Raw genomic sequence first — 24866 nt, forward strand, 5'->3', positions numbered from 1 at the left:
GGTGCGGCTGGTAGCTACTGGCACACACTGGAATGGAATTCCTCCTCCCCTCAGACAACAACACACCATCACCACGTAATGTTCTACAGAACACTTGAGTAACAGCTATTAGAACACAAACTAAAACATAACTACTACAGTCTCCCTGTATGTACCCTGGCAGCCTGGCTGAACTGAAGGCGTCCCGTCCCTGTATATCACATTCGTGACCCTGGGGCACGCGCCCTGTACGCTTTGTCTCGCTCCACGTTTCTAAGATGTAGGGGTCCAGCTCCCCCTGTCGTTGTCGCACCCCCCCCCCTCAGACTTTGGCAATTTCTTAGTCCCAAGTAGTCTACCCCCACTGAAGCAAACAAACGTTATTTCCACTAGCCAACAAAGCTGTACATCTTCGGGGAACAGAGGGGTGCGCCCAACAAAATTACAAAACTTACTTTTGAAACAAAGCATGGTCTTTTGGCAGAGAGGCAAAGTCGTGGAACTGTGCCTGTTTCTTTTACCTAGAAAGCGTATTCGAGCAGTGAGACACTCACTCAGGTGCTGGGGAGTGGTCCTGTGGTGGCATCTGGACCTCCCCTTGAGGCTGGGCGGCGTGAAGGGGGCGGGGGAGGGCTGTAGGGGAGGACAGCAGCGGACACTGAGAGGGGAGGTGGGGAAGGCTACAAGACCATCAGCTAGGAGACACCCCCACAAACAGGCGTGCGTGCCGCCAGCAAACACAGACGAGCGGCAAGAACTGAAGGCGGCCGGGCCAGGGCTCTCTGAGGAGAAGTGAACGGAAGCGGCTCGGGAGGAGCACTTGAGGGGCAGGCCGAGTTCAGGTGTCCAGGGGAAGTAGCCCGCCCTACCTGCCCGCCTGTCGCTGGACCGCTGTCTGAGGGGCCCCAGCTTGCGGGTTAGCGCCGCCGAGCGGCCACCTGAGGAGAAGGGAGGAGCGGGGAGTGGCCCGGCGGGCTGCACTCTGGTCCCACGCAGCGCGCACACCCCCCTGCCCGGGCGGCGGGCCCGTCTGCTGCCAGCCTGCGCAGCAGCTTCTTCGGCCTGCGCGGGGCTCAGTCAGGTTCCTCGGGCCACGCGCAGACACTCGCTGCCGCCGCCACGCTCCGGATGCCCTGAGGGGAAAGATGCTGTGTTAGTCCCCGCTCCCCTGGGCTCTTCCTGGATTGCCGGACCCGCCAGTGCTCGCCCCACGCCTTGCACGCGCCGGCTGCTCACTGATCTACTTGCTGCTGCTGCCGCTCGCGGATCCGACTGGGGCTGCTCTCGGATTCCCCCGGCTGTGTCCGCTCCTGCCCCGCGGTGGCTCCCTCTTGCTGCTGCTGCAGTGGCGGCGGCACCCCCTCCTCGGGCCCTGCTGCGGATGCGGAGGGCGGGGGTCCGGCCCCAGGTGGGGCCCCCAAGTCCGGGAGGCTCCGGAAAATGCTGCGGCTGACAGCTGAACTGCTCCTGCTCCTCGGACTGCTGCTGCTCACGCTGCACATCACCGTGCTCCGGGGCACGGCAGGGGGAGGCCCGGGCACCAACCAGAGCACGCAGGTGAGTTTCCCTGGCCGCATTGGGAGCATGGGCCATGCGGGGCAAAGGCTGCATGCCGGGTGTGGAGGGCGGGTGAGTGTCTTATCGGATGTTAAATGGGGCATGGGGTGTTTGTACAGGAGGACGACACTTTCAGGTCGGTGGTAACTGGCAGACTGCATATATCAGCGTGGCTTGCTGGAGCACAGAATGCAAACATGCAAGGCAGGGGCGTTGCTAGGGGGGGCTAAGGGGGCTATAGCCCCTGATCTTTTGGTTGTAGCCCCAGATAGAATCTCAGGAGCTACAGCCAAAAGACTAGCTAGTCCCCAGTCCCGACAGTTCCGACATCAGCTTAGCCCCGGGTCTTTTCCAGACCTAGCAACTCCCCTGATGCAAGGGGTCAATCGCAAGCTGCATTAGGAGGATGCGTGGTGCCTATGTGCAAGGTGCCAGCGCATGCATGCACTATTGGGTCATACGGGCACGTTTTTCATGAATATTTAGGTTACAGGAACACTTGCTGCAAACATGAAATGCATAACTGGCTGTCTGCATGCACACTTCGTGGTAGCTCAGCGGGTTAAACCTTTGCCCCAGACATCTGCGTTCAGTCTGCAGGAAACCTTCCGCCCTTGACAGGGCTGATTTCAACCTTCTGAGGGCGGGAAGTTTAAGTGCCATTACGCTGGGTAAGAACACATATCAGTACAGTGCTTAGAAGCTGGCTGAGCCATGAAGCCCGTAGAAAAATTTGATACGATACACTGAATGGATGAAGGGTGCAAGCTGGCTGCTGGCACTGCAGTGTCACTGGCTAGCTGCAGACACGGTTTCTTTGGGTGGTCCCTGGAGAGAGGTTCGCTGCCTGGCTGAAGACAGCCCTTGAGAGAGGTCGGTGGTGATGGTTTGGGCCATCTGGGGAGGTATGAGTGGGTTTTGGCATGCGGGGAACCAGTCTTTTTAGTAATGTTTTATTTACGCGAGTTCATCTTCCAGATCCCCCGCGGCATCGTATGCTGTGCCGTTCAGTTTACTTGGAGTCCCGTTTTTTCACTCGTGGAAAATACTCCCTCCACTCGGTAAGCCGCTCTGCTCACCCGGCGTCTGTTATGGTCGCCTTGATGTCTGCGGCTACAGCGTGTTTACCATGTCACTGAATTCACCGCCGAGGGTCTGTCAGCGCCTCAGCTCATCTCTGCTATTTTTCGCCTTAGTTTCGGGGATATTGATTGCTGTGCGTGTACCCCATCAGTATCCGAGACGTGGTAACTTTGGCTCTTTTTTACTCGTGTGCATCTTGGGCAAAGCACGTTTGAATGTTGTATGCTTCACACGGGCCATTGGTTTACAGTGCCCCCTCCGCCGCCCCACCAGCATTTGGTCCTGGCTGTATTGTATTTTTGTGCTTTAATACTAGTAGTGCAGGTCCTATACCCAACTCTGTGCAGCATTTCCGGGCAGTGCATGCGCTTCCCGCGGTCTCAAACAGAGGCAATTGGCACCGGGTAAAACGCACGTGTAGTGACGGGGCGGCTGCGGTACGTTTTGGAATATATTTCAGTGGGCTTGGTCGGTGGAATATGTCTACTTGGAAATGAACCAACATTTCTGCAAATTGCCGACGACCACTCTGCGTATAGGTTGCTCCTGCTGCGCGCCTAGAAGCAGTCTCCAGGATGCATATGCCGTGCGGGGCAGACACTGATCTTCATGCCCCCATAACGGCTCAAAATGTTCATAAAGGGCTGCCATCAACGGAATTGATCTTCCAGGATTCCGAGGCCACGAGGTGAACGTCCCACCACCTCTCTACCTATCAGTGCTAGTCAATCTTTTTTTCATGCAGAGCCTAGCCTTGATAACAAATATTGCTGCTGAGGCGGCCCTTCCGTAACATTAGTTTTGTCGCCCCCCGCTCCCCCATGCCTTATCTTTCGATTGAACTACCTTTATGCCCCACGCCCCGCTGGCCACCCTTCAAGCCCACAGTGGAGCAACGTGTTCCTGCATCTTCCTAACCTGGAATAATGTGGGCCTGTGCACAGATGTGCCGTAAACCTCTGCGAACTGGAACAACTTGTGGTGGGGAGGGGGCAGTTAGGAAAAGACACATGTGCCCTTCTGCATGGCCCTGCCCTCTGATCATTCTACTGTAGTGCTGTTGTTCTGCAGGCCATCATAAACCGAAAGCCATTCCAGTTCCAGGCTAGCCTGTAAAAATCATGCAATGAAAGGCAGCATACGCATTGTGCATGGTTGACACCAGGCTGCACATGTTGTTCCGAGGCCTGCTCTGCAGTTGTCTGGTCCCTTTCAACTAGTCCATTCGGGCTGGGGTGTGGTCAGCGCTTGTTGAAGGTGAGCAGGGGACCATTTTAAAGGTGTTAGAGACCTAGGTTCAGGACCGGCTCATGGGAGCCCATTTCAGCATGTTTGGGCCTCTCCCTGCTTAGAACGGTGAAACAGTCTTAAGTACCATGTGGCATAACGGGGCAACAATGCGATAATCCCACTTCTATATACGTCCCAGGGAGAGGGCTCCAGCAAATGCAGCTTGGACCAGGCACGCTGCAAAGCGTACATTTGACGCCATGAATGGAAAAAAAAAATCTTCACATGCCATAAGACTGCTGACTGCCAATATGGGTGTAGTTGCTGGGTGGACCCCCTCAGGCTTGAGGCCACGTTAATTTGAAAAACGTGAAAGGCCATGATGCCATCTCTGGGTGTAGTAAGGTCCCTACTAGGGACCACTATTGTGGCTCTGTTGCGGTTACAGGGTCACACTGTGGGCTGAAGGCATTTGTTGCTGTAGCTATCGCCTATTGCTTGACAATTGCTCTATTATGCTGCCACTGCAACAGCCTAGAAAATTTAATTTGAGCATTAGAAATCCACCAGTCGATGGTTACTCACAAGTAAATCCATTGTGATGCCTGGGCCTCTCCCCCACTCGGGAGGACTCTGAAGTCTGGATGTGGCCTCAGTCTCTGTCCGTGGCATGTTGAGGCACACCTATTGTGGGGTCTGGACCTTTCTCCCACTGTGCAGCCTCCATCTTTGCATGCTGTATGGTGAGACGTAGTTTATTGTGAAGCCCAGTCCTCTTCACGACTTTGAGGGACCCTCGGATCTAGGTGTGGCATACACATCTGTTCATTGTATGCAGATATGGAGCATACTGTGGGACCAAGGCCTTACCCCACCATGCAGGATTCTCGAAATCTAGGCATTTAGCCGTATTGTAAAGATTAGCTGCGAAACATAACCCACTAGCCAAAAAGCTCAAACTTTCTGCATACATAACTCGCTCAAAAACTCACACAATCACCTCTTGCACAGCAAGCCGCACGCACGTCACTACACCGCAACAACACATAAGCCGCACCAACAGCAGCACACAAGGACTGACATCGATGCGATACACCAAAGCTCAGTGCACGGTGTATACCAAGCTGAAGCTGCCAACAGAACACCAATCCTCTCACTATCCTAGTCCCTCTTCACCTTACTAACCCATTCCACCTTCCTGATTGCAGATCCGCCAGTGCGCCTGGGGACCAACTACGTTGGTGACGGTGCGTGGTACAAATACCTTTAACATTTAACAAGTGGGGGCATGACATTCATTGGCCAGGGCTCCGCCCCCGTACTCTGACCTCACACTCCTGCCACCCCATGCAGAGGATTCAGTTGCTAATAGTCGCCAACAGCCAAAGAGCCTGGTCGGTGCATTAGCGCAGATCACCGTTTAGGCGGCTGGCCCTTTGAGGACTGTGCGCAGGTTTGGGATCAGCTGTAGATTGTTTGAATCGTGCGCTCACAGGGCAAGACTACGTGATTATAGAGGGCATTTTTTAATCTTATTTTTTTTACTTGCACAACAGCGACACATTTCAGTAAAACTTGCAAGGGGAGTACACCCAATAAATATCCAGCGGTATAACGTTGTACGTGCTTCTTCTCACTTTGTTCTATGTCCACGCGTTGCCGTACTTGGCCCGAGCCCAAACCCAGCCAGCATCCCTCAGTCCTTGTAGTGGGTGGAATCGATGCTTTCGCTCAAGACTTTATCTGCCTATCTGTGCTCAGTGCCAGACGTACGCTAGTTTTCTTCTACAACCTACACCCAACGCGGCGTGTGCACATTTGTGTTTAGGATGAAGGCTTCAATTGTACAAGATGACTGAAAGCGGTGCACTATGATTATGACGCACGTTTACGTGACATGACCTCTGACCCTTAGAGCTCGAAGTGAGCATTGCCAATCTTCGGCTCAGCGGCTACCCTGAAGAAGCCTTATAGTTGGATTGCCCCCATTTATATGCAACAGTCCCAAGCACCCGGTTCCCATAAGGGGAATGGACATGACTGAAACGATCTTATTTAAAGATTCATGCGGACAACAAATGCCCTTTCACTTGTAGTGGCCTTTACATTTAAAATAAATAACGCTGAGCACGCAATTATTCATAGTAGGCATCTAAAAGAAGTGGACATTTTTTTTGTTTGTTATTCCCCCAAATTATACAGTGCAACCCCACAATTCTGTCAAGAATCGGGCAGTTTGATCAAAACCCACGTTTATTTAAGCAAATAAATTAAAGGTGAAATCAAGACAACGGTGATTCCTAGCTTTAGAGGGATGTCGACACAATGTTACACAATCGGAGACCACTTGTCAATAAAAACAAAATGGACCTAAAAGCATTAATTTCCATAATCCATTCTGTATACACAGTGAGAACTGAATAAATAAAACATTCTAATTGTAACTGTCGCTTGCCGGCCATTAGGTTTAAATACGCCACATTGCAATCAGAATGGCAGATGGGTCGTAACAATAACCCGATTCTTCAAAATGATGCAACTTTTTTAATATGCTTGCATCTTTAAACCGCACATAAAGTTGCACTTAAACATCATACACAGGACTTTTGAATTCCAAAATATTACCAACCAGTGCAGTTATCCGGGATCTGTTGCATGGCCCCCCTTCCCATGTAATGCGACTGCCGAAATATGGGATACATTACTCACCGTAACTGTATTTCTGATGCTTGTATCTGCTTACATTTAGATGCTATGCATAGGCCAACATCGAGTGGAAGCTGCAGAGTATTGGTTGTTCTTTTTGAAACTCGCAAATGGACGTCCGCAGGGCATGCCAGTAATGCTATCCCTAGTGTGACGTCCACTGTACCGATCGTCCTTACCGCATCAAGGTCCCTCAGATTGTTTTGTTTCTGACATGAGGTAGTATGAAGTGTAGCGTGAGTACAGGTGTATTAAAGTAGATATGTATCAGATAAAGCTCAGAAAAACATCTATGCACTTTCTTTCCAAGGGGAGGAAGGGTAGGCGCATGTGAATCTAAGCTAATACAAGCATCAGAAATACGATTACGGTGAGTAATGTATCCCTTCTGATGTTTGTGGAATCTGCTTAGATCAAATGCTATGCATAGATCAGCGAGCAGTGTTAGGAGAAGGTGGTGGGTTGTGAGAAGGTCCGGCAGCAAATTGATGTTTTAGAATCACTTGTCCCACCTGTGAATCTGTTTTAGAGTGAGTGTTAATGCAGTAGTGCTGAGTGAGTTTACGGAGCTCCATGTAGCTGCTTTGCAAATGGTGTCCAGCGGGACGTTTGCGATGAAAGCCAAAGTAGCTCCTGTACCCCTTGTGGAATTAGCTCTCAGTGTGAAAGGCAGTGTTTGCTTGATAATGAGTAACAGAGCTGTATGCATCTGACTATCTATCTGGAGATGACATTCTTGGAAATGCAGTCTCCTTCTGTCTGGTACTATGGAGACAGTTGGTCTGTTTTTCTGAGCGGTCTGGTCTTGTTTACATAGCTAAGGACTGCCCTCTTTACATCTAGTGTATGGAGTTTTTTCTCAGCTGAGCTTGTTGGGTTCTGAAAGAAGGCTGGTAGCACAATGGATTGGTTTACGTGAAATTTGGAAATTAATTTAAGTGAACCTACAGTGTGTTCGTAAAACCAATTTGTCCTTGTGGATGACGAAGAAAGGGTCCTACATTGACACTGCTTGAAGTTCACTAACTTTTCTTATGGATGTAATAGCTACCTACGAGGCAGTTTTTTATGTAAGGTGTTTAAGACTTGACTTATGCATCAGCTCAAAGGGAGGTCCCATTTGCTTTGCAAGTACTACATTGGAATCCCAGCCTGGCAGTGGGTTTGAAATTGGAGGGTGGAGTCTCTTTAGTCCCTTCATGAATGCCTTAATGACAGGAACCTTGGACCATGATACCTTATTGTGAGAGGTGGTATAAGTTGATAAAGCCGCCAGTTGAACCTTTATAGAGTTAAATACTGACCCTGAGTGTAGCAAGTGAAGCATATAATGGAGAATGTGGGATGGAGAACATTCTATGGGGTTTATTTATTTAGACTGGCACCAAATTACAAATCTCCACTTGTCAAAATAACAGTGTCTGGTGTTTGGTTTACGTGCTTCTTTGAGGATATCCATACACCTTTGTGGTAGATTTAGATGTCCTAACTCTATGACCTCCGGAGCCATGCTGCAAAGTTCATTGAGTGAGGTTGAGGGTGTAATGTTATTCCTCTGTGCTGGGTCAGCAAATCGGTCTGGCACGGTAGTTTGATGGGATTGCACATCGCCAGTTTGCACAGATGTGGATCCAATGGTTGTCTCGCCCACATGGGAGCAACTAGGATGAGCGTCATCTGTTCTCTGTGAATTATGTTCACCACTCTGTTCATTAGAGGAGGAGGGGGGGGGAGCGTAAGCAAAGTTCCCTGACCAGCTCATCCATAGGGCGTTCCCCTTGGAGTTTGGTTGGAGAAACATGGATGCAAAGTCTGGGCATTGCTTGTTTTCTTTTGTAGCGAACAAGTCTAGCATGGGGTAACCCCACTGTGTGTGTGTCTAGTCGCCACTGGCGTTCCTCTGGTAGGGGATCTCTGCTTAGCGAGTCTGCTAGGGAGTTGAGTTCCCCTGGAACGTGTTGGGAAGATAGGAACATCTCCTGTTTGAGTGCCCATTTCCATATGTTCTGTGGTAGCTTGGACAGATTTGGAGAATGTGTGCCCCCCTGCTTGTTGATGTAGAACATTGCAGTGGTGCTGTCGGTTAGGATCTGTACCGACTGATTTGTCGGCTGTGTTTCAAATGCGCTTTCAATACCGCCAGAAGTTCCAGCAGATTGATGTGAGTCCACAGACCATGTGACGTGAGATGAAGGTGATGTGACGTATCTGTAACTACCACTTGCACCACCGGATCATGGAAAGGTTTCCCCTTCAACAGATTCTCCTTTGTCCACCAGGGAAGAACTTGTACTGGTGTTGGTCGAAACGACCACTAGATCGTCCCGCTTGCCTGAGACTACCATTTTGCCAACCACTACTGCATGGGGCGCATGTGCAATTGTGCGTGTCGGACCAGGTAAATGCAAGAATCCATCATGCCGAGCAAACGCATAGCTGCGTACGCTTATCTGGTGGCTGGCTTGATATTGAGGTATTTGCAGTAGCATGTTTTGGGCTCTTTCCTTTGATGGAAAGACTAATCCTTCTCCTGTGTTTATGACAGCTCCTATGAACTGTTTGATTCTTTTTTTTTTTAACAGCGACCCTTGGAGCGGATGCTATTCCGAAGGGTAGCACCTTGAATTGGTAGTGCTGGCTTGCTATCTTGAAACGCAAGAATCTTCTGTGCGCTGGGAACACTGAAATATGAAAATGGGCATCTTTCATGTCCAAGGTTGCCATGTTGTCCCCTCTGCTTAGCAGTGGGATGACTTCTTGTAGTGTTCGTGCAGAATTTTTGTGGCTTGACATAGGAGTTTGGAGGGCGCAGGTCTAATACTGGGTGCATTGTTAGATCTTTTTATGGCACAAGGAAGTAGGTTGAATAGATACCCTTGTTTACCTGGTTAGCTGCGACGATTTCGATGGCGACCTTCTAGAAGGATGCGTTGTTCCTCCCTTGTGGTGGATTTTTGACGCGGGGGTGGTATGAGGGTCGCTGTAGTAACTCCACGCAATAACTGCCTGCCACGGTTGATAGCACCCACTTGTCCGAGATGATTCTCTCCCATGCGTGGGTGAAGTGTGTTGTACGCCCCCCCCTACTGGAGAGTCATGGGAGGGGACCTGAAGCAGGTGGTCATTGTTTCAGAGGTGTTGCTCCACCTCTGGAAGTGGAGGACCTCCCCCGGCCCATAAGATCTAGGCTGGCTCCTTTTTGGAAGCCTTGAGACGCTTGTCCTTGATTGGATTCCCAGGGTGATCCTGATTTTGGCCATAACTGGAACTCCTGCGAGTTTTGTCCTGGAAAGCGACGAAAATGTTTCCGCCTCTTTGACCTGGTGGTTTATTCGTGAGTTAACCTAATGATTTAAGTGTGTCATACTTTCCCTTTGCAGACTTTAACGCATATTCAAAAGCTTTACCGAATAGGACATTTGGTTTGATAGGCATGTTGAGGAGTGTTGCCTGCATTTCCAATTTAAATCTTGATTGGCGAAGCCACCCATGGCATTTTATGATTGACCCTTCTGCGATGATTCTTCCCACGTTATCTGCGGCATCCAAGTTGTTTTTTAGGATGCAGTTCGACACCACCTTTCCTTCTGCTACTGCGAGAGACAGCTGGGACATTAGGGGTTCTGGGGCTGAGGCCATTAAAGGTGAAATCTCATCCCAGTTGTGGCAGCTGTAACTTGCCAGCAAAGTGGTATTGTTGGCAATCCAATGAAGCTAGAGGTGTTCCTGCCCTTTTCCTTGTTGTGGTCACTACTAGTGAATCTGGTTTCAATTGGCCCCTGATGTACAGTGGGTCTGTGGGTGCAGGGCGGAACATTTTCTCAATACATGGGATCACCCCCCGCGGTTGACTTGGAGTCTGTAGAGGGGGCTGGATTCTCTTTTGTATTGATTGTAGAAAGGGTTTAAACTGGGTTACAGCCTTCCTGTCCCCTAGTATGTCCTCTACAAAATCCTTATCCAATTGTATCTCTTGGGTTTGGATTTGGAAATGCTCTGCTGCTTTCCAGAGCGTGTCATTATATTGAAGTTGGTTGTCCACTGGAGAGTCTGCCACCGGTGGGTCCATGTGATCCTGAGACGGTAGTATATAAACGTCCTCATCATAGTAGTGGTCTACTTCCTCCCCCCCCCCCCCCCCAGGGTATCTACCTCCTCAGTGTCTGTATTAGGATCATAAAGATCGAATTGGTCTGGGTCTTGCTGAGGGGTAATTTGAAGGATGCCTGGACATGGCCTCTTTGCTGGGGGCCTGTACTGCCTGTGTATTTTTCGCAAAGAATTCTGCCATAAAGGACTTTCTTCGCATTACTCTATCAATGTCTTCACAGGACCATTGAGAGGAACTTGGTGTGGTTTTAGGAATGTGAGGTATTTCTGGGGTAGACTGCACTTTGTTCTTTAAAGCTGCTGCTCTAGAACCCTCCTCTTGGGAAACGCTTTCTCCTCCTGTCATACACTCACTTTCTCCCTATGGGAATGGTGACTCTTTGAAGAGATTTTTTTTAATAACTTCTCCCTTTTTAAGGAGAGTCTCCGGGACATGTTTTTGCACCAGATGGGCTATTTTGGAAGAGTTGGTGCTTTTTGCTGATTTCGACATTAGGGTAGTTTCGGCAGACAGGAGGCCTGAAGTCGTGTCTTCTCACACCTGGCTTTCGGCTGCTGTATTGGACATGGCATCCACGTCGCCTTCGTCTTGCGACTTTGGGGACCTGTCGTGTGTCAATCGTGATCTTGAGTGCCCAGAGGACAGGGAGATTGTAGACCTACCCTTTGACGCTGTGTGGACGACGGTGTCGTCGACTTTCGGCCTTGGCATAGGTGTTTAGTGTGGGCTGCGCTTCTGCCGCCGGGTGTCATCCCTGTAACAGAGAAACCGGCCTGTCTGATGGGGTCGGGGGCTAGCACAGGGGAATCTATTAGTTCCCTATCGCCTTCATCGTCTGAAAAGACGGCAGTGCTGCAGTCACTGGATGCACCCTCCACGTCCATGGCGGTCTCGGCCTGCATGGCGTTGTAGGCCCAACATTTGGTCTTTCGGTCCTTTAGGGTCTTTGGTTTGAAGAGCGGGCAAGCTCTACAGTGACCCTCGGCATGGTCCCTGGGAAGGCATAGGTTGCACACCCGGTGCTCATCCTTTCAGGGGAATTTCTTTTTGCAACTTGGGCAACATTTTAAATGGTGTGTTTTCCATATTTGTATGGCTGGGCAGCTAGGTGAAAATTGAGAGGGAAAGGGGGAATATGCATTCTTAATGCCCTAAGAAGTGTCCACCACCCACCCTCCCTACTGTCTGGGCCGAGGCACGGTGCAGCCTTCCAAAGCTGAAGGGGTGTCGTTGAATCGGGATTGTTCGGTGAAGTTCTTCCTTCTCACCACCGTCTAAGATGTTAATTGATGGTCGGGAATATAAAGGATAGAAAGAGTACTAGCTCTAATAACGTTAATAAGTAATGGCGTTGGCTGAAAAAGAACTCCACGTCATAGCGTCCGACGATGATGGCAGGGGGAGAAAAAAAACAATCTGAGGGACCTTGACACGTGAAGGACAATGGGTACAGTGGATGTCACACTAGTGATAGTATTACTGGCATGCCCTGTCGACGTCCTTTTTCGAAAACAACAACTGTAATACTCTGCAGCTTCTACTAGATGTCGGCCTATGCATAGCATGTGATCTAAGCAGATTCCACAAGCCTCAGAAATATTTATATATTAATTGAGCTTTTATATTACGCTTCAAGCCGGAGACCAGTCTCTTAGCGCATGACCAGGATTCATACCCTGTACTGCTCTGCACAGTCTTGCTTCTAAGATAAACGCGTTGCCTCTGAGCTATTCTCAGAATGACTAGAGGCAAGGGGACTGAAACTGCCAGGGAGCAGTGGGACAATACTTTGTGTGAGAATTCTGTACATTCCACCAGTACAAATCAAAGTAGGGGCTAGTCCTTCATTAGTAAACCATTCCAACAGCCTAGGCTGGCTCTACGGCTCTTATGCCCTCCATGCTCCCATTTCCTGCAATTCAGGAAAAGAGCAGCCTTTCATGTGATGCATCAGTTGTGTGGATAATGCATACACAGACCGAGGTAACGGGATCACATTTTTATTCTTCTCTATTCTTAATTTTCTTTACTCTAGACTTTCTATTTCTCCTGAGCTATATGATAAATTGCTAATATCTCTTCATAGTACATATCACTTCACATTTTTCCATTTAAGTTAATTGTATTGTGCAGAAGAAATTAAGGGCATGGCTGAGAAAGCGACATTAAGTTACAGTGAGGAACCAATCTCGGACATAAGGGGACCTTCCTTTTTCAAACAGAGGGGACAGGACAGGCCAATCAAAGTACAACCAACACAGATGAATTACTGAAGAGAAGATTCTGCACTGAATTACACGGCCATTTCCTCAGGGAATATTTAAAATCTAATATCATCCCGGCAGGGCTAGTCGTACGTAACACATCAGGCTGGTTCCTGGATGATGAAACTTATAGATCCAGTTATAGTTATATAGCCATTAAGTGCAGCAGGGACTTTATGGTATTAACCACCACGACAGCCCAGAGAATTGGGGCAGTCCTACAAAAGGAAATGGAAGAAGAAAAACACAAATTCTGTAACAATACAGCAATCACAAATGCGAAACGTTACAGGAATTAATGAACCAGTTTGAACATTTTAGAACACCATTATCTAAAAAAAACAACGAAATTGAACATGGATATGCAGAAGTTCAAGACGGAGAAAATCTACCCTTATCTTGCAGCCAATTACCTTGAATTAAGGAACATTGAAAGAAGGCAAACCACCAATACGAGTCGAGGACCCTGTAGGTTGGTCACTTTTTCAGACACCAGCATTGATTCTGCTGGAGAGGACCCTTCTAATCAAAGCTTTGGATATACAGTATGTCAGAAGCCAAAGGCCTTTTTTAGGCAGATGTTTCTTTCGAGGACACCCAGGAGACCATTACAACCAGGAATTCCAACCCTGGGGAGGCAGGAGATGGCAGAGGCCACGCAGGAGGAGATAAAACCAATAGGGAGGAACTATCCCTCTCGGGGGGGACACTTGGAGATAACACCTAACCAACCTCTCAAGTATTCAACTCCCCCCACACCAATTGGTAGTGCCAACAAAAGTATTATCCTTTAATACCGAAGAATCTTACAGATTGGTTTACATCGGAAATGTTACTAATACCATTTTCCCAGAAAGTTAGACTACAGTGCTTCTTCATGGATGATGACACTACTCGAGAAAGGGAGGACACAGAACTTCGGATCCCCTCAACCTTTACACCGCAGTACCTTCAAGTACCCAAGGAAGCACTACTGTTTGAAGCGTGTGTCCTAGGTGACTTGAAGAGATTGTATCTAATTTAGATACAATCTGTCCAACAGAGAACGGGAAGCACTAAATACTCTAATGCATCCTGGGTGTATTGTCTCTTTTAAGAGTTGTTTGGAACCAACTTTTCTGAGGTTGTTAATTTAAATTTCAGTGGATTGTGGATAGGTTAAATGGTTTCTCTCTTTAAAGGACAGTCCCAACATCTCAGTTTTGCATGTATGCCAATTAGAGCTTATTTTCAGTGTACTTAATCTTTGGTGGAAGGGGCCCCGCAAACCCGTGAGGAATTACCAGTGCTGGTTTATGGGTAAGATTAGGGTAGCCAGACGCCACACGTAAACCTCATTACACAGCGTGTGTTCCTCTGGTCATTTTCCCAGTTCTGGCCCCAGCTTCCACTGATTGGTTTAGAAGGGATTGTCACCACCCATCAAGGCATCAGAGAACCATATTGCTGCTACATTCACCCCTGTTATGATTCCATTAAAAGCGGTGCACGCAGCCATCTAAACACGGCACCCATCCTTCTATTTATGAATTTCCAGATATATGCTTACGACTTTCAGCAAGCTTTTTGTCTTTAGAGAAGATGCTCCGGCTACACACCACCCAGTGTAACCATTTCTCCAACGGAAGCAAGGTTCGAAGCTGGATGCAAGCCAAATGTTTGGCTTAACAGGACACCAAAGCCGAACTAATAGTAGTAGGTACACATTTGTCTGGCCTGTCTCTCAGGGCCTGCACATATTTCAGTTCCATCCATGGGTGGTTTTAATGATGAAAAGCTTTCTGGTGAACCACCAATTGAGTGAGTGGGTTTGACTGGTCATTACCAACTTCAAAATTGGACACTTTATTTTAACAATGACCACATAAGTTCTTTAATCAGTCCTAGTCCTAGCCGCAATTTGCTTAGTAAAGAGGATGTTTTGAGTAAATCTACTATTTGACATGTCCCACCTGGTCTATGCCCATTCTATCTATCCTGGCATACCAACGAGAACTATTAAAATCACTACAAATGATCCAGAATAGAAAAGACGGCTGGGCTTATTTTCAATGTCAAAACTCGGGAGCGCCTATCTCTGCTCGGATAAAGTTAACTTTGTCTACCAATATAGTAGAGGATGGAGTTGAAGGCACTATCCCTCTTGATCCGCTTGGTGGTCCACCAGGATGGCCCCAATGCATCAACAATGTAAAGAGGCACCTTCAGTAAGAATATTGCATTCCACTGGCAAGCTCCATGCACCCACCCAAATTACAACCTACAACCTTTTTGAGGGAGGACTCTGGCAGTCAGAAGCATCACACTGTTGTGTAGTTTCACCAAATTGATGACTGCCAACTCCTCCTTCCTGTTGGTTAAGTGTATAAGCAGATTAATTTTTTTGCAGCCCATTTTCATATCCTTTCTTAATTTTTCATTAAGTGCCTAATTAAAGTGCCGGCATATATGCTTCACAGATTGTTAGCCCAGATGTAGCCATTTTCTCACGTCTGCAATTTTCTTTATGGGGGAACTATTTGCGCAGTTGCTTCCCTCTTTATTGCCTTACTGGTTTGCAAGAGGAATGAAGCTGCAGTTGCACCCTCACCCCCAATTCATAAGGCTAAAGTGCATACACAAGCTCCACATCCTCAGCATGGAGAACTGTCTCTCAACCACGTTGGTTAAATTGACTCTGTCTCTCCTTGGCTGTCGTCAAAGCTTTGCATCCTTTCCGTACTGCCCCCTGCAGTGCCCCAGACCTTCATGCTTGCACTAGCTGCCTGTGGTTAACATCCAGGAAACTATTTTCAGTATGTTTCAGGAAGTGCCCTTTTTAAATTTAATATCCAGTTGTTCGCCTTCTTGCATTAATACCTTTCTGCCGTATAAAAATAATGTCCTGTGGAAAAGTACATTTTAAAGGATTTTTATGAGGTGTTCGCTATCATTAGAATATCCTTGAATTTGCCTCTTGACAAGCTACTGCTGTAATGACAGAACCATATGGCTAAGGGGTAAAGTTTGTTCTTAAGGAGCCATTCCCCATGGAGGACGAGTCAAGTTAGGCAGACGAGATATCTGGCTTGATGGCTAAAGACACTCTTTAGTTGTTTTTGATAAAGTTTGCTGTTGACCGATTTGGTCTGTATTTTGCAAACCGCAATAATGGTTTAAGTCCTGGGTAGCCTAAAAACCGTGATGAACTTACCAGGTCTTCTGCTGCTTTCCTGTCTAGCCGTATGTGTACTTTAATTCTTGTATTATTACCTTGAGCTGAAATTAATTTGACCTGATTCTTTTTGGAAGGGTTGCAAAGTAAGCCCCCCTTCAAAGCCTAATAGTTTAGGGGGTGCAACTATTCATTTCACAGATGCAGCCAATTAATGAATGGCACCTTTAAAAAAAATTGAACTTCAGTAAAAAAAAGTAAATGGGCCTATATGTTTTCCAGTATTCTGACACAGTAAAATCTGTGCACGATTTGCACGGTACTTGGAACAGTTTCCAGAGCCAGCAGCCTGCCACCTTGTTGCTAATTGTGAACATTTGCCAAAGCTTCGCAGTGCTACTCAAGGCACCATAGTTTAAACGGGGGCAAGTATGTGTAGATCACTCATTGGCTGTTGGTGAGCATGTTCATCATCCTGTCATATCATCCCCACCAAATGACTTGCTGTTAATTAGTGTCTGTTCAATTTCTAGTCCTGAAAATGCACTTGCTCTTTAAGTATGCGCACTGGCAGGTGAGTGCTTCATGGCACTAAGGGTGGCGCTAAATTGAAGACAAATGTAGGTCCAACATTCCATAGAGGAGGGCAACCTCATTGGTTGGCTACAGTAGGTTTAGATAAAATCCTTGATGGAGCAAAGATCTTTTCAGAGCTTTACATATTTTGACACCACTGGATTGGAAGCAGAGGCAAAGGGTATTTATATTTGTTTAATATTTATATTAAGGGTAATAATCTTCCTAGGGTTGTGAAGCCTGCGCTCACAGATTCGAACATTAAAGAACTGGGCTCTTCCTGGCTCGATTGACAACTGGTTTTCGGTTGCCAATCCCAGGGACCTGTCTGGGCGACAAGTGACTCTTGGTTGATATGATAGGTTATTTATAACCTGTGTTGCTCCGTGTGGACCAGCTTCCAAGGCGAGCATGTTGCGGCTGAGCTATCCTCCCGAGACGGGAGCTATGGTGTCAGTTAAGATTAGCTGGTGGAAGGATTTTCTATTTTGTGAATAAACCGGGCGTGTACTAGTCTGCCCTTGTCACATATTACGGACTTTGAATTTAAGAAAACTGTCCACTTTCTTCTAATGGCTCTGCGACATGGGATTTTTTTCCTTCCTCTAACCCTTTTTCATGAGAAAAAGTGTATTCTTGGCTGTGTGCCTCACAGCTTCCAGAGTCTTTATTTTTCCTAGCAAGTTATTCTTAGAATAAATCCTTCATAGTCGATTTTATTGTCCCGTCAGTCGCTTGGTACTTATACTTCTGAATCCACTTGTACTGCTGACGCTGTTCACATGTAAAGGGAATTCATGGCTAATAGGTACCAGGTGATTTAGGCCTGAATAGTAGCGCTCTGTGTGGGTTTTGTGGTGGAATAACGTAGCTCAGAGGCATGAAAAAGCTCTGACAGATGAGGGAAAAACTTGAACTTGTATGAGGAAGGCAGAGGTTCAGGTGTATTTTATTTTTCCCACAGTGCCACTAACCAGTGGCTCTCAAAGTAACATGCATGGAGCTGCTTATGGTGGGGATGGTGCTTGGAGAAGCTGTTTTGGTAGAGTATGTTGACTTTTGTGCATGTCGAGTCAGTTTGAAGAGCTAGACTTTGAGAATTCTAACAGGACCTCCCACTGTTCTCTTCTGCCCTGTCCCCACCTGCAGACTGTAGATCCATACAATAACCAAACTGAAACCGATCTGCCATCTGTGCCGATTGAAGGGAGAGTTGAAGTGCCAAGGTAGTGGTTGAGAGCGAGAGGTTGAGGACCTTGAAATGCCTTCTTGTGGGAGGATCCGTTAGGAGGGTGTGACCGCTCTTGCTGGTGGATTCATAAGAGTATGTGCTTCTACTAACCCCAGGCTTTCTTGGCCCAAAGCAGATGACTAACTCATGCCTACCGCGTGAAGGGTAGCCATGTGACATGACTTGGCTTCATTGCGAAGGTTACCCAACACTGGCAGTGCTCTCTCTCACCGGTTGTGGTGAAAATTGTTAGCAGAAAAGTGGAAGATTTGTCTAAGTTCTTATGTTTGGCTCAAACCTGCTATTGTAGTGCAGACACCTTGGAAGTGTCTAAAGCCATCAAAAAAGAGGGACAGAAAGGTGGTTATTAATAGTTGGCCTACCCTGGGTGTTCCATTGCAGTCTGGGGAGCAGACAAGGTTGGATGGTTCTTCCACTACAGGGTCCTATAAGAAGAGAAAGCTAGGAGTGCGACAAGTAAAAGTGGGATCCTGAAAGACCTGTCTGTTACATTTCTGAGGAAAAATCATGGCGGATATTGGTCAGGAAAATCTGGAATCTTTTGGTAAGGAAATGCCTTAGGAATATAGACTCTTTATGGAGAACGAGATAACAAGAATTGGAAAACTATGTGTTCATGGCTGTATATTGCTATAGGGTGTGGCGAATCCACTTCTGGGGCACCAGTGGTGCAGGGATGACTATCGGTTTCTAAACCATCAATCAACCCCTCACCTCTAGTACACCAGAAGGGATCTGATCAGGTTGGAATACAAGTGAATTACAAGACATCCTTGTCCAATTTTGGTAACGTGGATGGAACGGCAGGCTGATCTATGCAAGGTTGTGGATCGTTGGTTATTTGCAACACAGCGAAAATACAATTATTACCTAATGATAAAAGGGACTGTCCAGTCAAGGTTTTATTAAAATATCTACTTTATTATTACTACAACAGACCGTTCCAGCACACTACAATTAAAACCCACACTGTAAAGGAACACAGAGAACAGACAGTTTCACAAAGGAAAGGGATGCACTCTGGATACTAACAGGAGGGTAGTTGGTTAAGTAATCAGTCTTCTAGTTCAAGATTGTTTGGTTCCAGCAGCAAGGGGCAAAGGGTTGTAACTGTCTCTAGGGGCCTTCAAGAAGGACCAGGGAGGCATAACCACAATGTACCTGCTGCTGGAAAAGTTCTTGGTGCTTGACAACGTTGAGGCGGTTCCAGGGCGCTTTGCAGCCCTTGATACGGAGTAAGTGGCGGGAGACAGCTGTGGGTACCAGGTGGCAGGCAGTTCACCAAGCGAGGCTGGACGGACATCTGCCGACTGTCCCGTGAGGTGGCTCGTGGGCAAGAATCATTGTCTGTGCTGGTTGGTGGATCTGGAATGCTGTTCGAGGGGTCCCGGACGGCTCTGGTGACTGCGGTGTGACAACAGTCAGCAGTGCAGCCGGATTTGTGGTTCGAGGACTCGACGGTCTAGAAATTGTCCTTTTAAAAGATGGACGCTGAGTGATCCTTGTGTGGCAGTCCTCCTAGCCTCTTCGCAGGGCTAGTGTCCTTTCAAGGCAGATGGCCCAAAGGTCAGGAGGGTGTTGGCCTCCTTTGTACAGAGACTCTCTAACACTGCCCATCCAGGAAGCTTCCTGTCAGACCCTAGCAGGGCACGCTGTGTGCTGGCTGGATACCAGTTGTGGAGCTGCTGGACAGGTTTGTTATCTCCCTCTGTTCCATGGGAGATGTTTGGGGGGGGGGGATCTTGCTTCCCTCTTGGAATGTCTGTCCTTCATGGGTGGAAGATGTAAGGTAGACTGTACCTTCAGCAAGGGTCCGAATGAGTCCTCCTCCTTGCTCCTTGCAAAGTCTTCATACGATCTGCTAAGTGAGGCGTTGAGAACTCTTAAATGGGCCCCAGCGATTGGTGTGGGCTAAGCCCACCTTAATGAAGCAATCCTGGGTCCCCACCGACAATCTTCTATTATGCATGAGGCCAGGACCAGAGTGCTCTGCAATGGGACAGAGAAGGGGGTGAGCAAATATACCTAAGTCCCACCCATCTTCCTTTCTGTTGTTAGTGTATCTCTGGTTAACTGAGCCCTCTTCGACTATTGATTAAAGCACAGGTTTTCTCTTGAAGTATGTGCTGGGAGCAGACTTCCTGTCTACCCCAAACCACAAACACTTTTCCCCTCTGAAGGGGATCAGCTCTGCAGGGGTCTGCCTACTGTAAATAGTGGACCCAGACATGCATTTCACTGCCTTGCATACAGAGGGGCGTGGACTAGCTTCAAGCTGAAACATTGCACACCAAAGGGGTGTTAGTCCTGCCTTCCTGGTGTGTCTGCGGCAACCAAGCCCACTCAGCAGGCTTGCCTCCATTATCTCTCATTAGTATGCACTGCCACCAGCCAGAGAACAAAGGAATGAAGATCCATGGAGCCTTTGATATTTTAATTGGGCTGCTCCTGACTGGAAGGTGTGCCTCCTCCTCTTCTTGGAATGCTTTGATGTACCCAAGGCTGTCACATTCCATGTGAATATGACGGGAAGATGGCGCCTGCAGGCTGTCTTCCCAGAGTACAGGTGACTGTGTTTGGCACGGTAAGCAGGTGAAATGGGTGCGGCATAGCTGTACTGATTTCTTGCAGGTTGGTCTCCCATCATTCATTTTCATATATCAAAAAAGGCCAGGCGAGCGCACTCTCCCTGTGTGGATGGTCGAATTCCTCACATGGGGATTAACGGGAAAGCACACTGGCACCACTGAGATGCACAAAGGGACTGTTGAGATGCACGAAGGGGGTGTGCATAATGCCTTTTATAGTGCACGTACTTTCAGTGACCAAGAAATGCAAAACCCCATGATGGATTAAAAAACTTTCCATACGTGTCTGTGTGAATCCTCCATTTTGGAATGGGAGTCTTGTATTGAGCATTAGGAAGAAGCATGGGGAATGGGTGCTTGCATTCCCATTTTGTCGGGGGGGAAGTGCAGGCAGAGGACCAATCTGGTGAGTGACTGGGGTTGCAAACAAAATGGGCTGTGGCGGCTCTAACTTGGAGGATACTGGAAGGTGAAAGGCATGCTGTCCACCACTGAGTTTGTGCAACAACATGCTCCATTTCTATCGTCCGACGATGGGAGCATACATTGGCAGCGATGCACATTACAGCCAGTTTTCTTGTCTGGAAATCCACCAATGTATCTGTCATAGCAGTGCATTTTTTTTCCAGAGGACGTATTCATTTTATAAATGACGTATCAAAATTTATTTAGCATGATACAACATTTCAAAAAAGTGTCAATCACATATCGCTATACAATTCATCATTCTATAACCTAGCAGGAAAGCATGTACCTAAAATAGCAAAAATCATAACGCAAAACTTTTCATTCATAGTGCAACATTCAAACATTTATCTACACACAGTGTCAATCATACATACATCAATTGCTAAAAAAACATACCAAAAACATTAAGAGGGGTTTATAAATTGCCCCTACAAACAGTCTTGTTGTGTTTTTTTATATCAAAGACTGCAATAGAAATGATTACATATAATCTGTCGCAAAGGTGGATCTAAACAGGAATTTAGAAAGATCACATCCCTTTTAGATTTTCTGAACCGGTTTCGACGTGAAGTACTGATTTTGTCAACGTCTTCATCAGGAGGAAGATATGATATATGGCATGGCATTTGTACCGCGCCTATACACAAGTGTTTCAAGGCGCGACGAGGCAGGGAGGGGGGAACAAGGGGAAGACGGACAACGATCCTACTAGGCCAGGTGTCATTTAGATTGCGCAAGTGCAGGGGTACGGGGAAGGGAAAAAGTGCAAGGGGAGGGGAGAAGTGCAGTACAAGGTAAGTAGAATAAAATAATATATAGGGCCAGCTGGTGGCAAGTGCAAGGTAAGTGCAAGCAAGTGCTGGGAAGTGGGGGCTGTAGGGATACAGAGACAGTCCCACAGTGCAGGGGTTGCCAGGGAGGCAGTGCAAGTGGAGAGTGGCTGGGCCAAGGACAGAGGTCGGTGAGAGTGGCCCAGTTGCAGATTCAGTGCAGTTTCAGTGAAGAATTTAGCAGGGGAGAGAAAGCAGAAGTAAAGAGGAAGGTTTTGAGGTGCTTCCAGAACCGGAGATGGTTCTCCTCAAGTTTCAGGGAGGCAGGAAGGCTGTTCCAGAGGGAGGCCCCTGCCGCGGAGAGAGATCTACCCCCAGCTCGTTGCTTCGAGAAGCGGCTGACCCTGAGGGAGTTGGAGACGGATGAGCGAAGGGCTCGGGAAGGAAGATATTTAGGAAGAGAGAGTTGAAGGTATTTAGGCCGCAGGCCCCAGAAGGCCTTGTGGACAATGAGAGGGTTTTGAACTTAATCCTCGCAGCCACTGGGAGCCAGTGTAGAGATTTCAGTCCTGGAGAGATCCTGTCCCTGGGCTTGAGGCAAAGGACAAGTCTCACAGTTCTGTTCTGGATGAGTTGCAGAGGGCGGAGAGTGGAGGCAGGCAGATTAAGATGGAGGATGTTACAGTAGGTCAGCTTCGAGAGAACCAGGGCTCGGGAGACAGTGAGCTTCTGGGGGAAGGAGAGGAAGGGAAGAAAACCTCTGAGGAACATACTGCAAAACAGGGACATGACTACATCAATGTAAGTCGATGACCTGTCCTAATGATAAATCTAACAACATTAGTGCATTCACCACATGCTGCCTGCACAGTTAAAATATATTGCAAAAAAACAAGAATTAAAAATATGTACGTCTGTTAGTAAATATAGGGATGTACCTAAACCTCAAGAGTTAGCCTAGAGCGGGAGGTTAGTGAGACCTAGATGAAGAGAACTGTGCCTGGTGGTGGGGAGCAGACAACACCACGGAGAGGCTGAATCAAAAATTAGACAGTGCAAGTGCCGCTGTGACCTGAAAGTGCCGTCCGGACATGCACTTGAAAGACAAAGACCGACCTTGTATGTGTGGGCCACTAGATCCAAGGTATAGTACATGTACCAAAACTGACCAGCGTTATACCTACAAGGCGAACCTGTTAGGTGCAAGGGGCCTGGATGGATGAAAATACCATTATTGTAAAATCTATATAAGAAACCACACTAAATGAGAATCTGCAACCTCCAACAAGGCAAACAAAAGGCTCACCTGAAATTAGACCAAGCCAATGTGAAGTCTTTGAATGAACTGCCGATAAGGAGGCTGATGTCAGGAACTCGACAATCAGTAGAAGTGTCCAACGTGTACTCCATAGTTGCAGAGAGTTGGTGTCTAGAACAAAGATAGGAATAAGACAACTAGGAAAAGCCTGTAGAAACCCTTCATATAAAGCACCCTAAAAAGCACTCAAAGGCAATTTCATGTATTGCCTGCTTGAATTAAACGCGTGCTTATAGATTGTACAGAAAATAGTCAAGAATTAAAAGCCAGACTGATAAACTGGGTGGCAAAAACATAAGCCTCATGCACCAGGCGTCCCGAACAGGGCACGTATTATCCTTTCGAGATGAGCTTGAAGACTTGTCTTGACCCACTTCTAATAACGGATTCCTTGTTATTTTGACCGTGGAGGAGGCCACCTGTGAGACCTGCCTAGGAGCATCTGGCCGTGTTCTTGTGATGTACTTTCTTCAAGGTGATGGTCTTTCTTACTCTTGAAACGTGATGCCTTCTTATCTTGGCATGTCTTTCGCGCTATCCACTGTTTTACACTCATCCTCTTGCACCGCACACCTGTCTGAAGGGAGGCTGAGGCCTTTCCACTAATGAGTGTGAACTATTTCTAGTGTTCGATTTACTAATCTGAAAATTCATCTCGGCATTAAAAAGAAAACTTAAATAAAACAATGTCTTTACTTTCAATGTGCATTTTTTAAGTACTAGGGTTTAGGTGTAAAACGTGTACTGGTAGCATAGCTCAGTGGCAACTGCTCGTCTTGGAAGCAAGACAAGTGGAGCAACAAAGGTTCGAATCCCGGTCAGCCCTTAGAAACCTCTTCTGTATTAAGCAAGTTATAAATAAACAATTATAATTAAGTTCCTTTCCCAGACCACACAGAATTGAAATCATTGAGCCTCACACATTACTTGGATTACTTGCAAATCATGTGATAGCCTTTCCTAGCATTAGGTTTTCTTGCCTGCGTAGGATAAAGGGGAATGTGTGTATTCACTCTGCGATTATGGCTGGGTCAGTTACGAGAGATAACTAATCCTCCTTTGGATTGGACCCCTGTGATCACGTGACCCTACAGCCTGCGCTGTACATTCGGATTGGCTGAAATAGGCTGGGAAAGTGCGTAATGAAGGTGTGCTAATTTACGTTCATGTGTGTAATTGGGCCCAACTATCACGCCTTTTGGGATCCAGAAACCCAAATGTTTAAATGCCTTGTTAATAAAGGACAAATATGCCCTATTTTAGCAGGGAGTTCTACCTTAATTTTCCCAAGTGATCTAGTCATGGATACCTTAGTGTATAGGTTCTCAGCCATGGAGGACTCTTCCTCGTAAAACAATTGGCATAGGACAATCGCCAGAGTCTTCCACCCAATCACACAGTTGTCTGATTCTGTTTTTTTTAAAAAAAATATGATTTCTTGGCTTTTTATTTGCCTACAATACGGGGACGGGATACTACTGAAATGTTTTCCAGGACAGGAATACAATTGGAGTTGACCGACAGGGTGTCAAGGGGACCAAGTCCATAGAGCTCACAGCTGGCGGAGCAATTCAAAGGCTTGTGTTAATGCAGTCATTTATTTTTGCATCTAGGCCAGGCGGTGCTCACGTCCACGCTTCCATTGTGCTTGAAATGTACTAGACACCTGTGGGCAAAGACGGGTTCACCAAGTGGGATTACATGTCCCATGTGACCTACCTTTGTTTCTTCACTGCCATGATCCTTTCCTGAAGCGCGTGCCATTGGCTCACTGCATGTTCTTGGGTTGTGTCTGCATCTGCTTGCTTCG

General features: G+C 47.3%; 1 protein-coding gene across 2 annotated transcripts in view; it reads left to right on the plus strand.

Moving 5' to 3' along the window:
• The first annotated feature begins 643 nt into the window (after positions 1–643).
• ISM1 (isthmin 1) overlaps positions 644–24866 on the plus strand; it is a 143094-nt gene continuing 118871 nt past the window's right edge. The window contains exon 1 of one of the 2 annotated variants that reach the window (XM_069608335.1): positions 644–1536. In XM_069608335.1, coding sequence (XP_069464436.1) covers positions 1420–1536 — 117 coding nt within the window. In that variant the 5' untranslated portion in view covers positions 644–1419. The remainder of the gene's footprint in view (positions 1537–24866) is intronic. The other variant, XM_069608336.1, reaches the window with a different exon arrangement.

This window comes from Ambystoma mexicanum, chromosome 4q, assembly GCF_040938575.1.
Source record: "Ambystoma mexicanum isolate Mex_15411 chromosome 4q, UKY_AmexF1_1, whole genome shotgun sequence".
NCBI classification, from domain to species: domain Eukaryota; kingdom Metazoa; phylum Chordata; class Amphibia; order Caudata; family Ambystomatidae; genus Ambystoma; species Ambystoma mexicanum.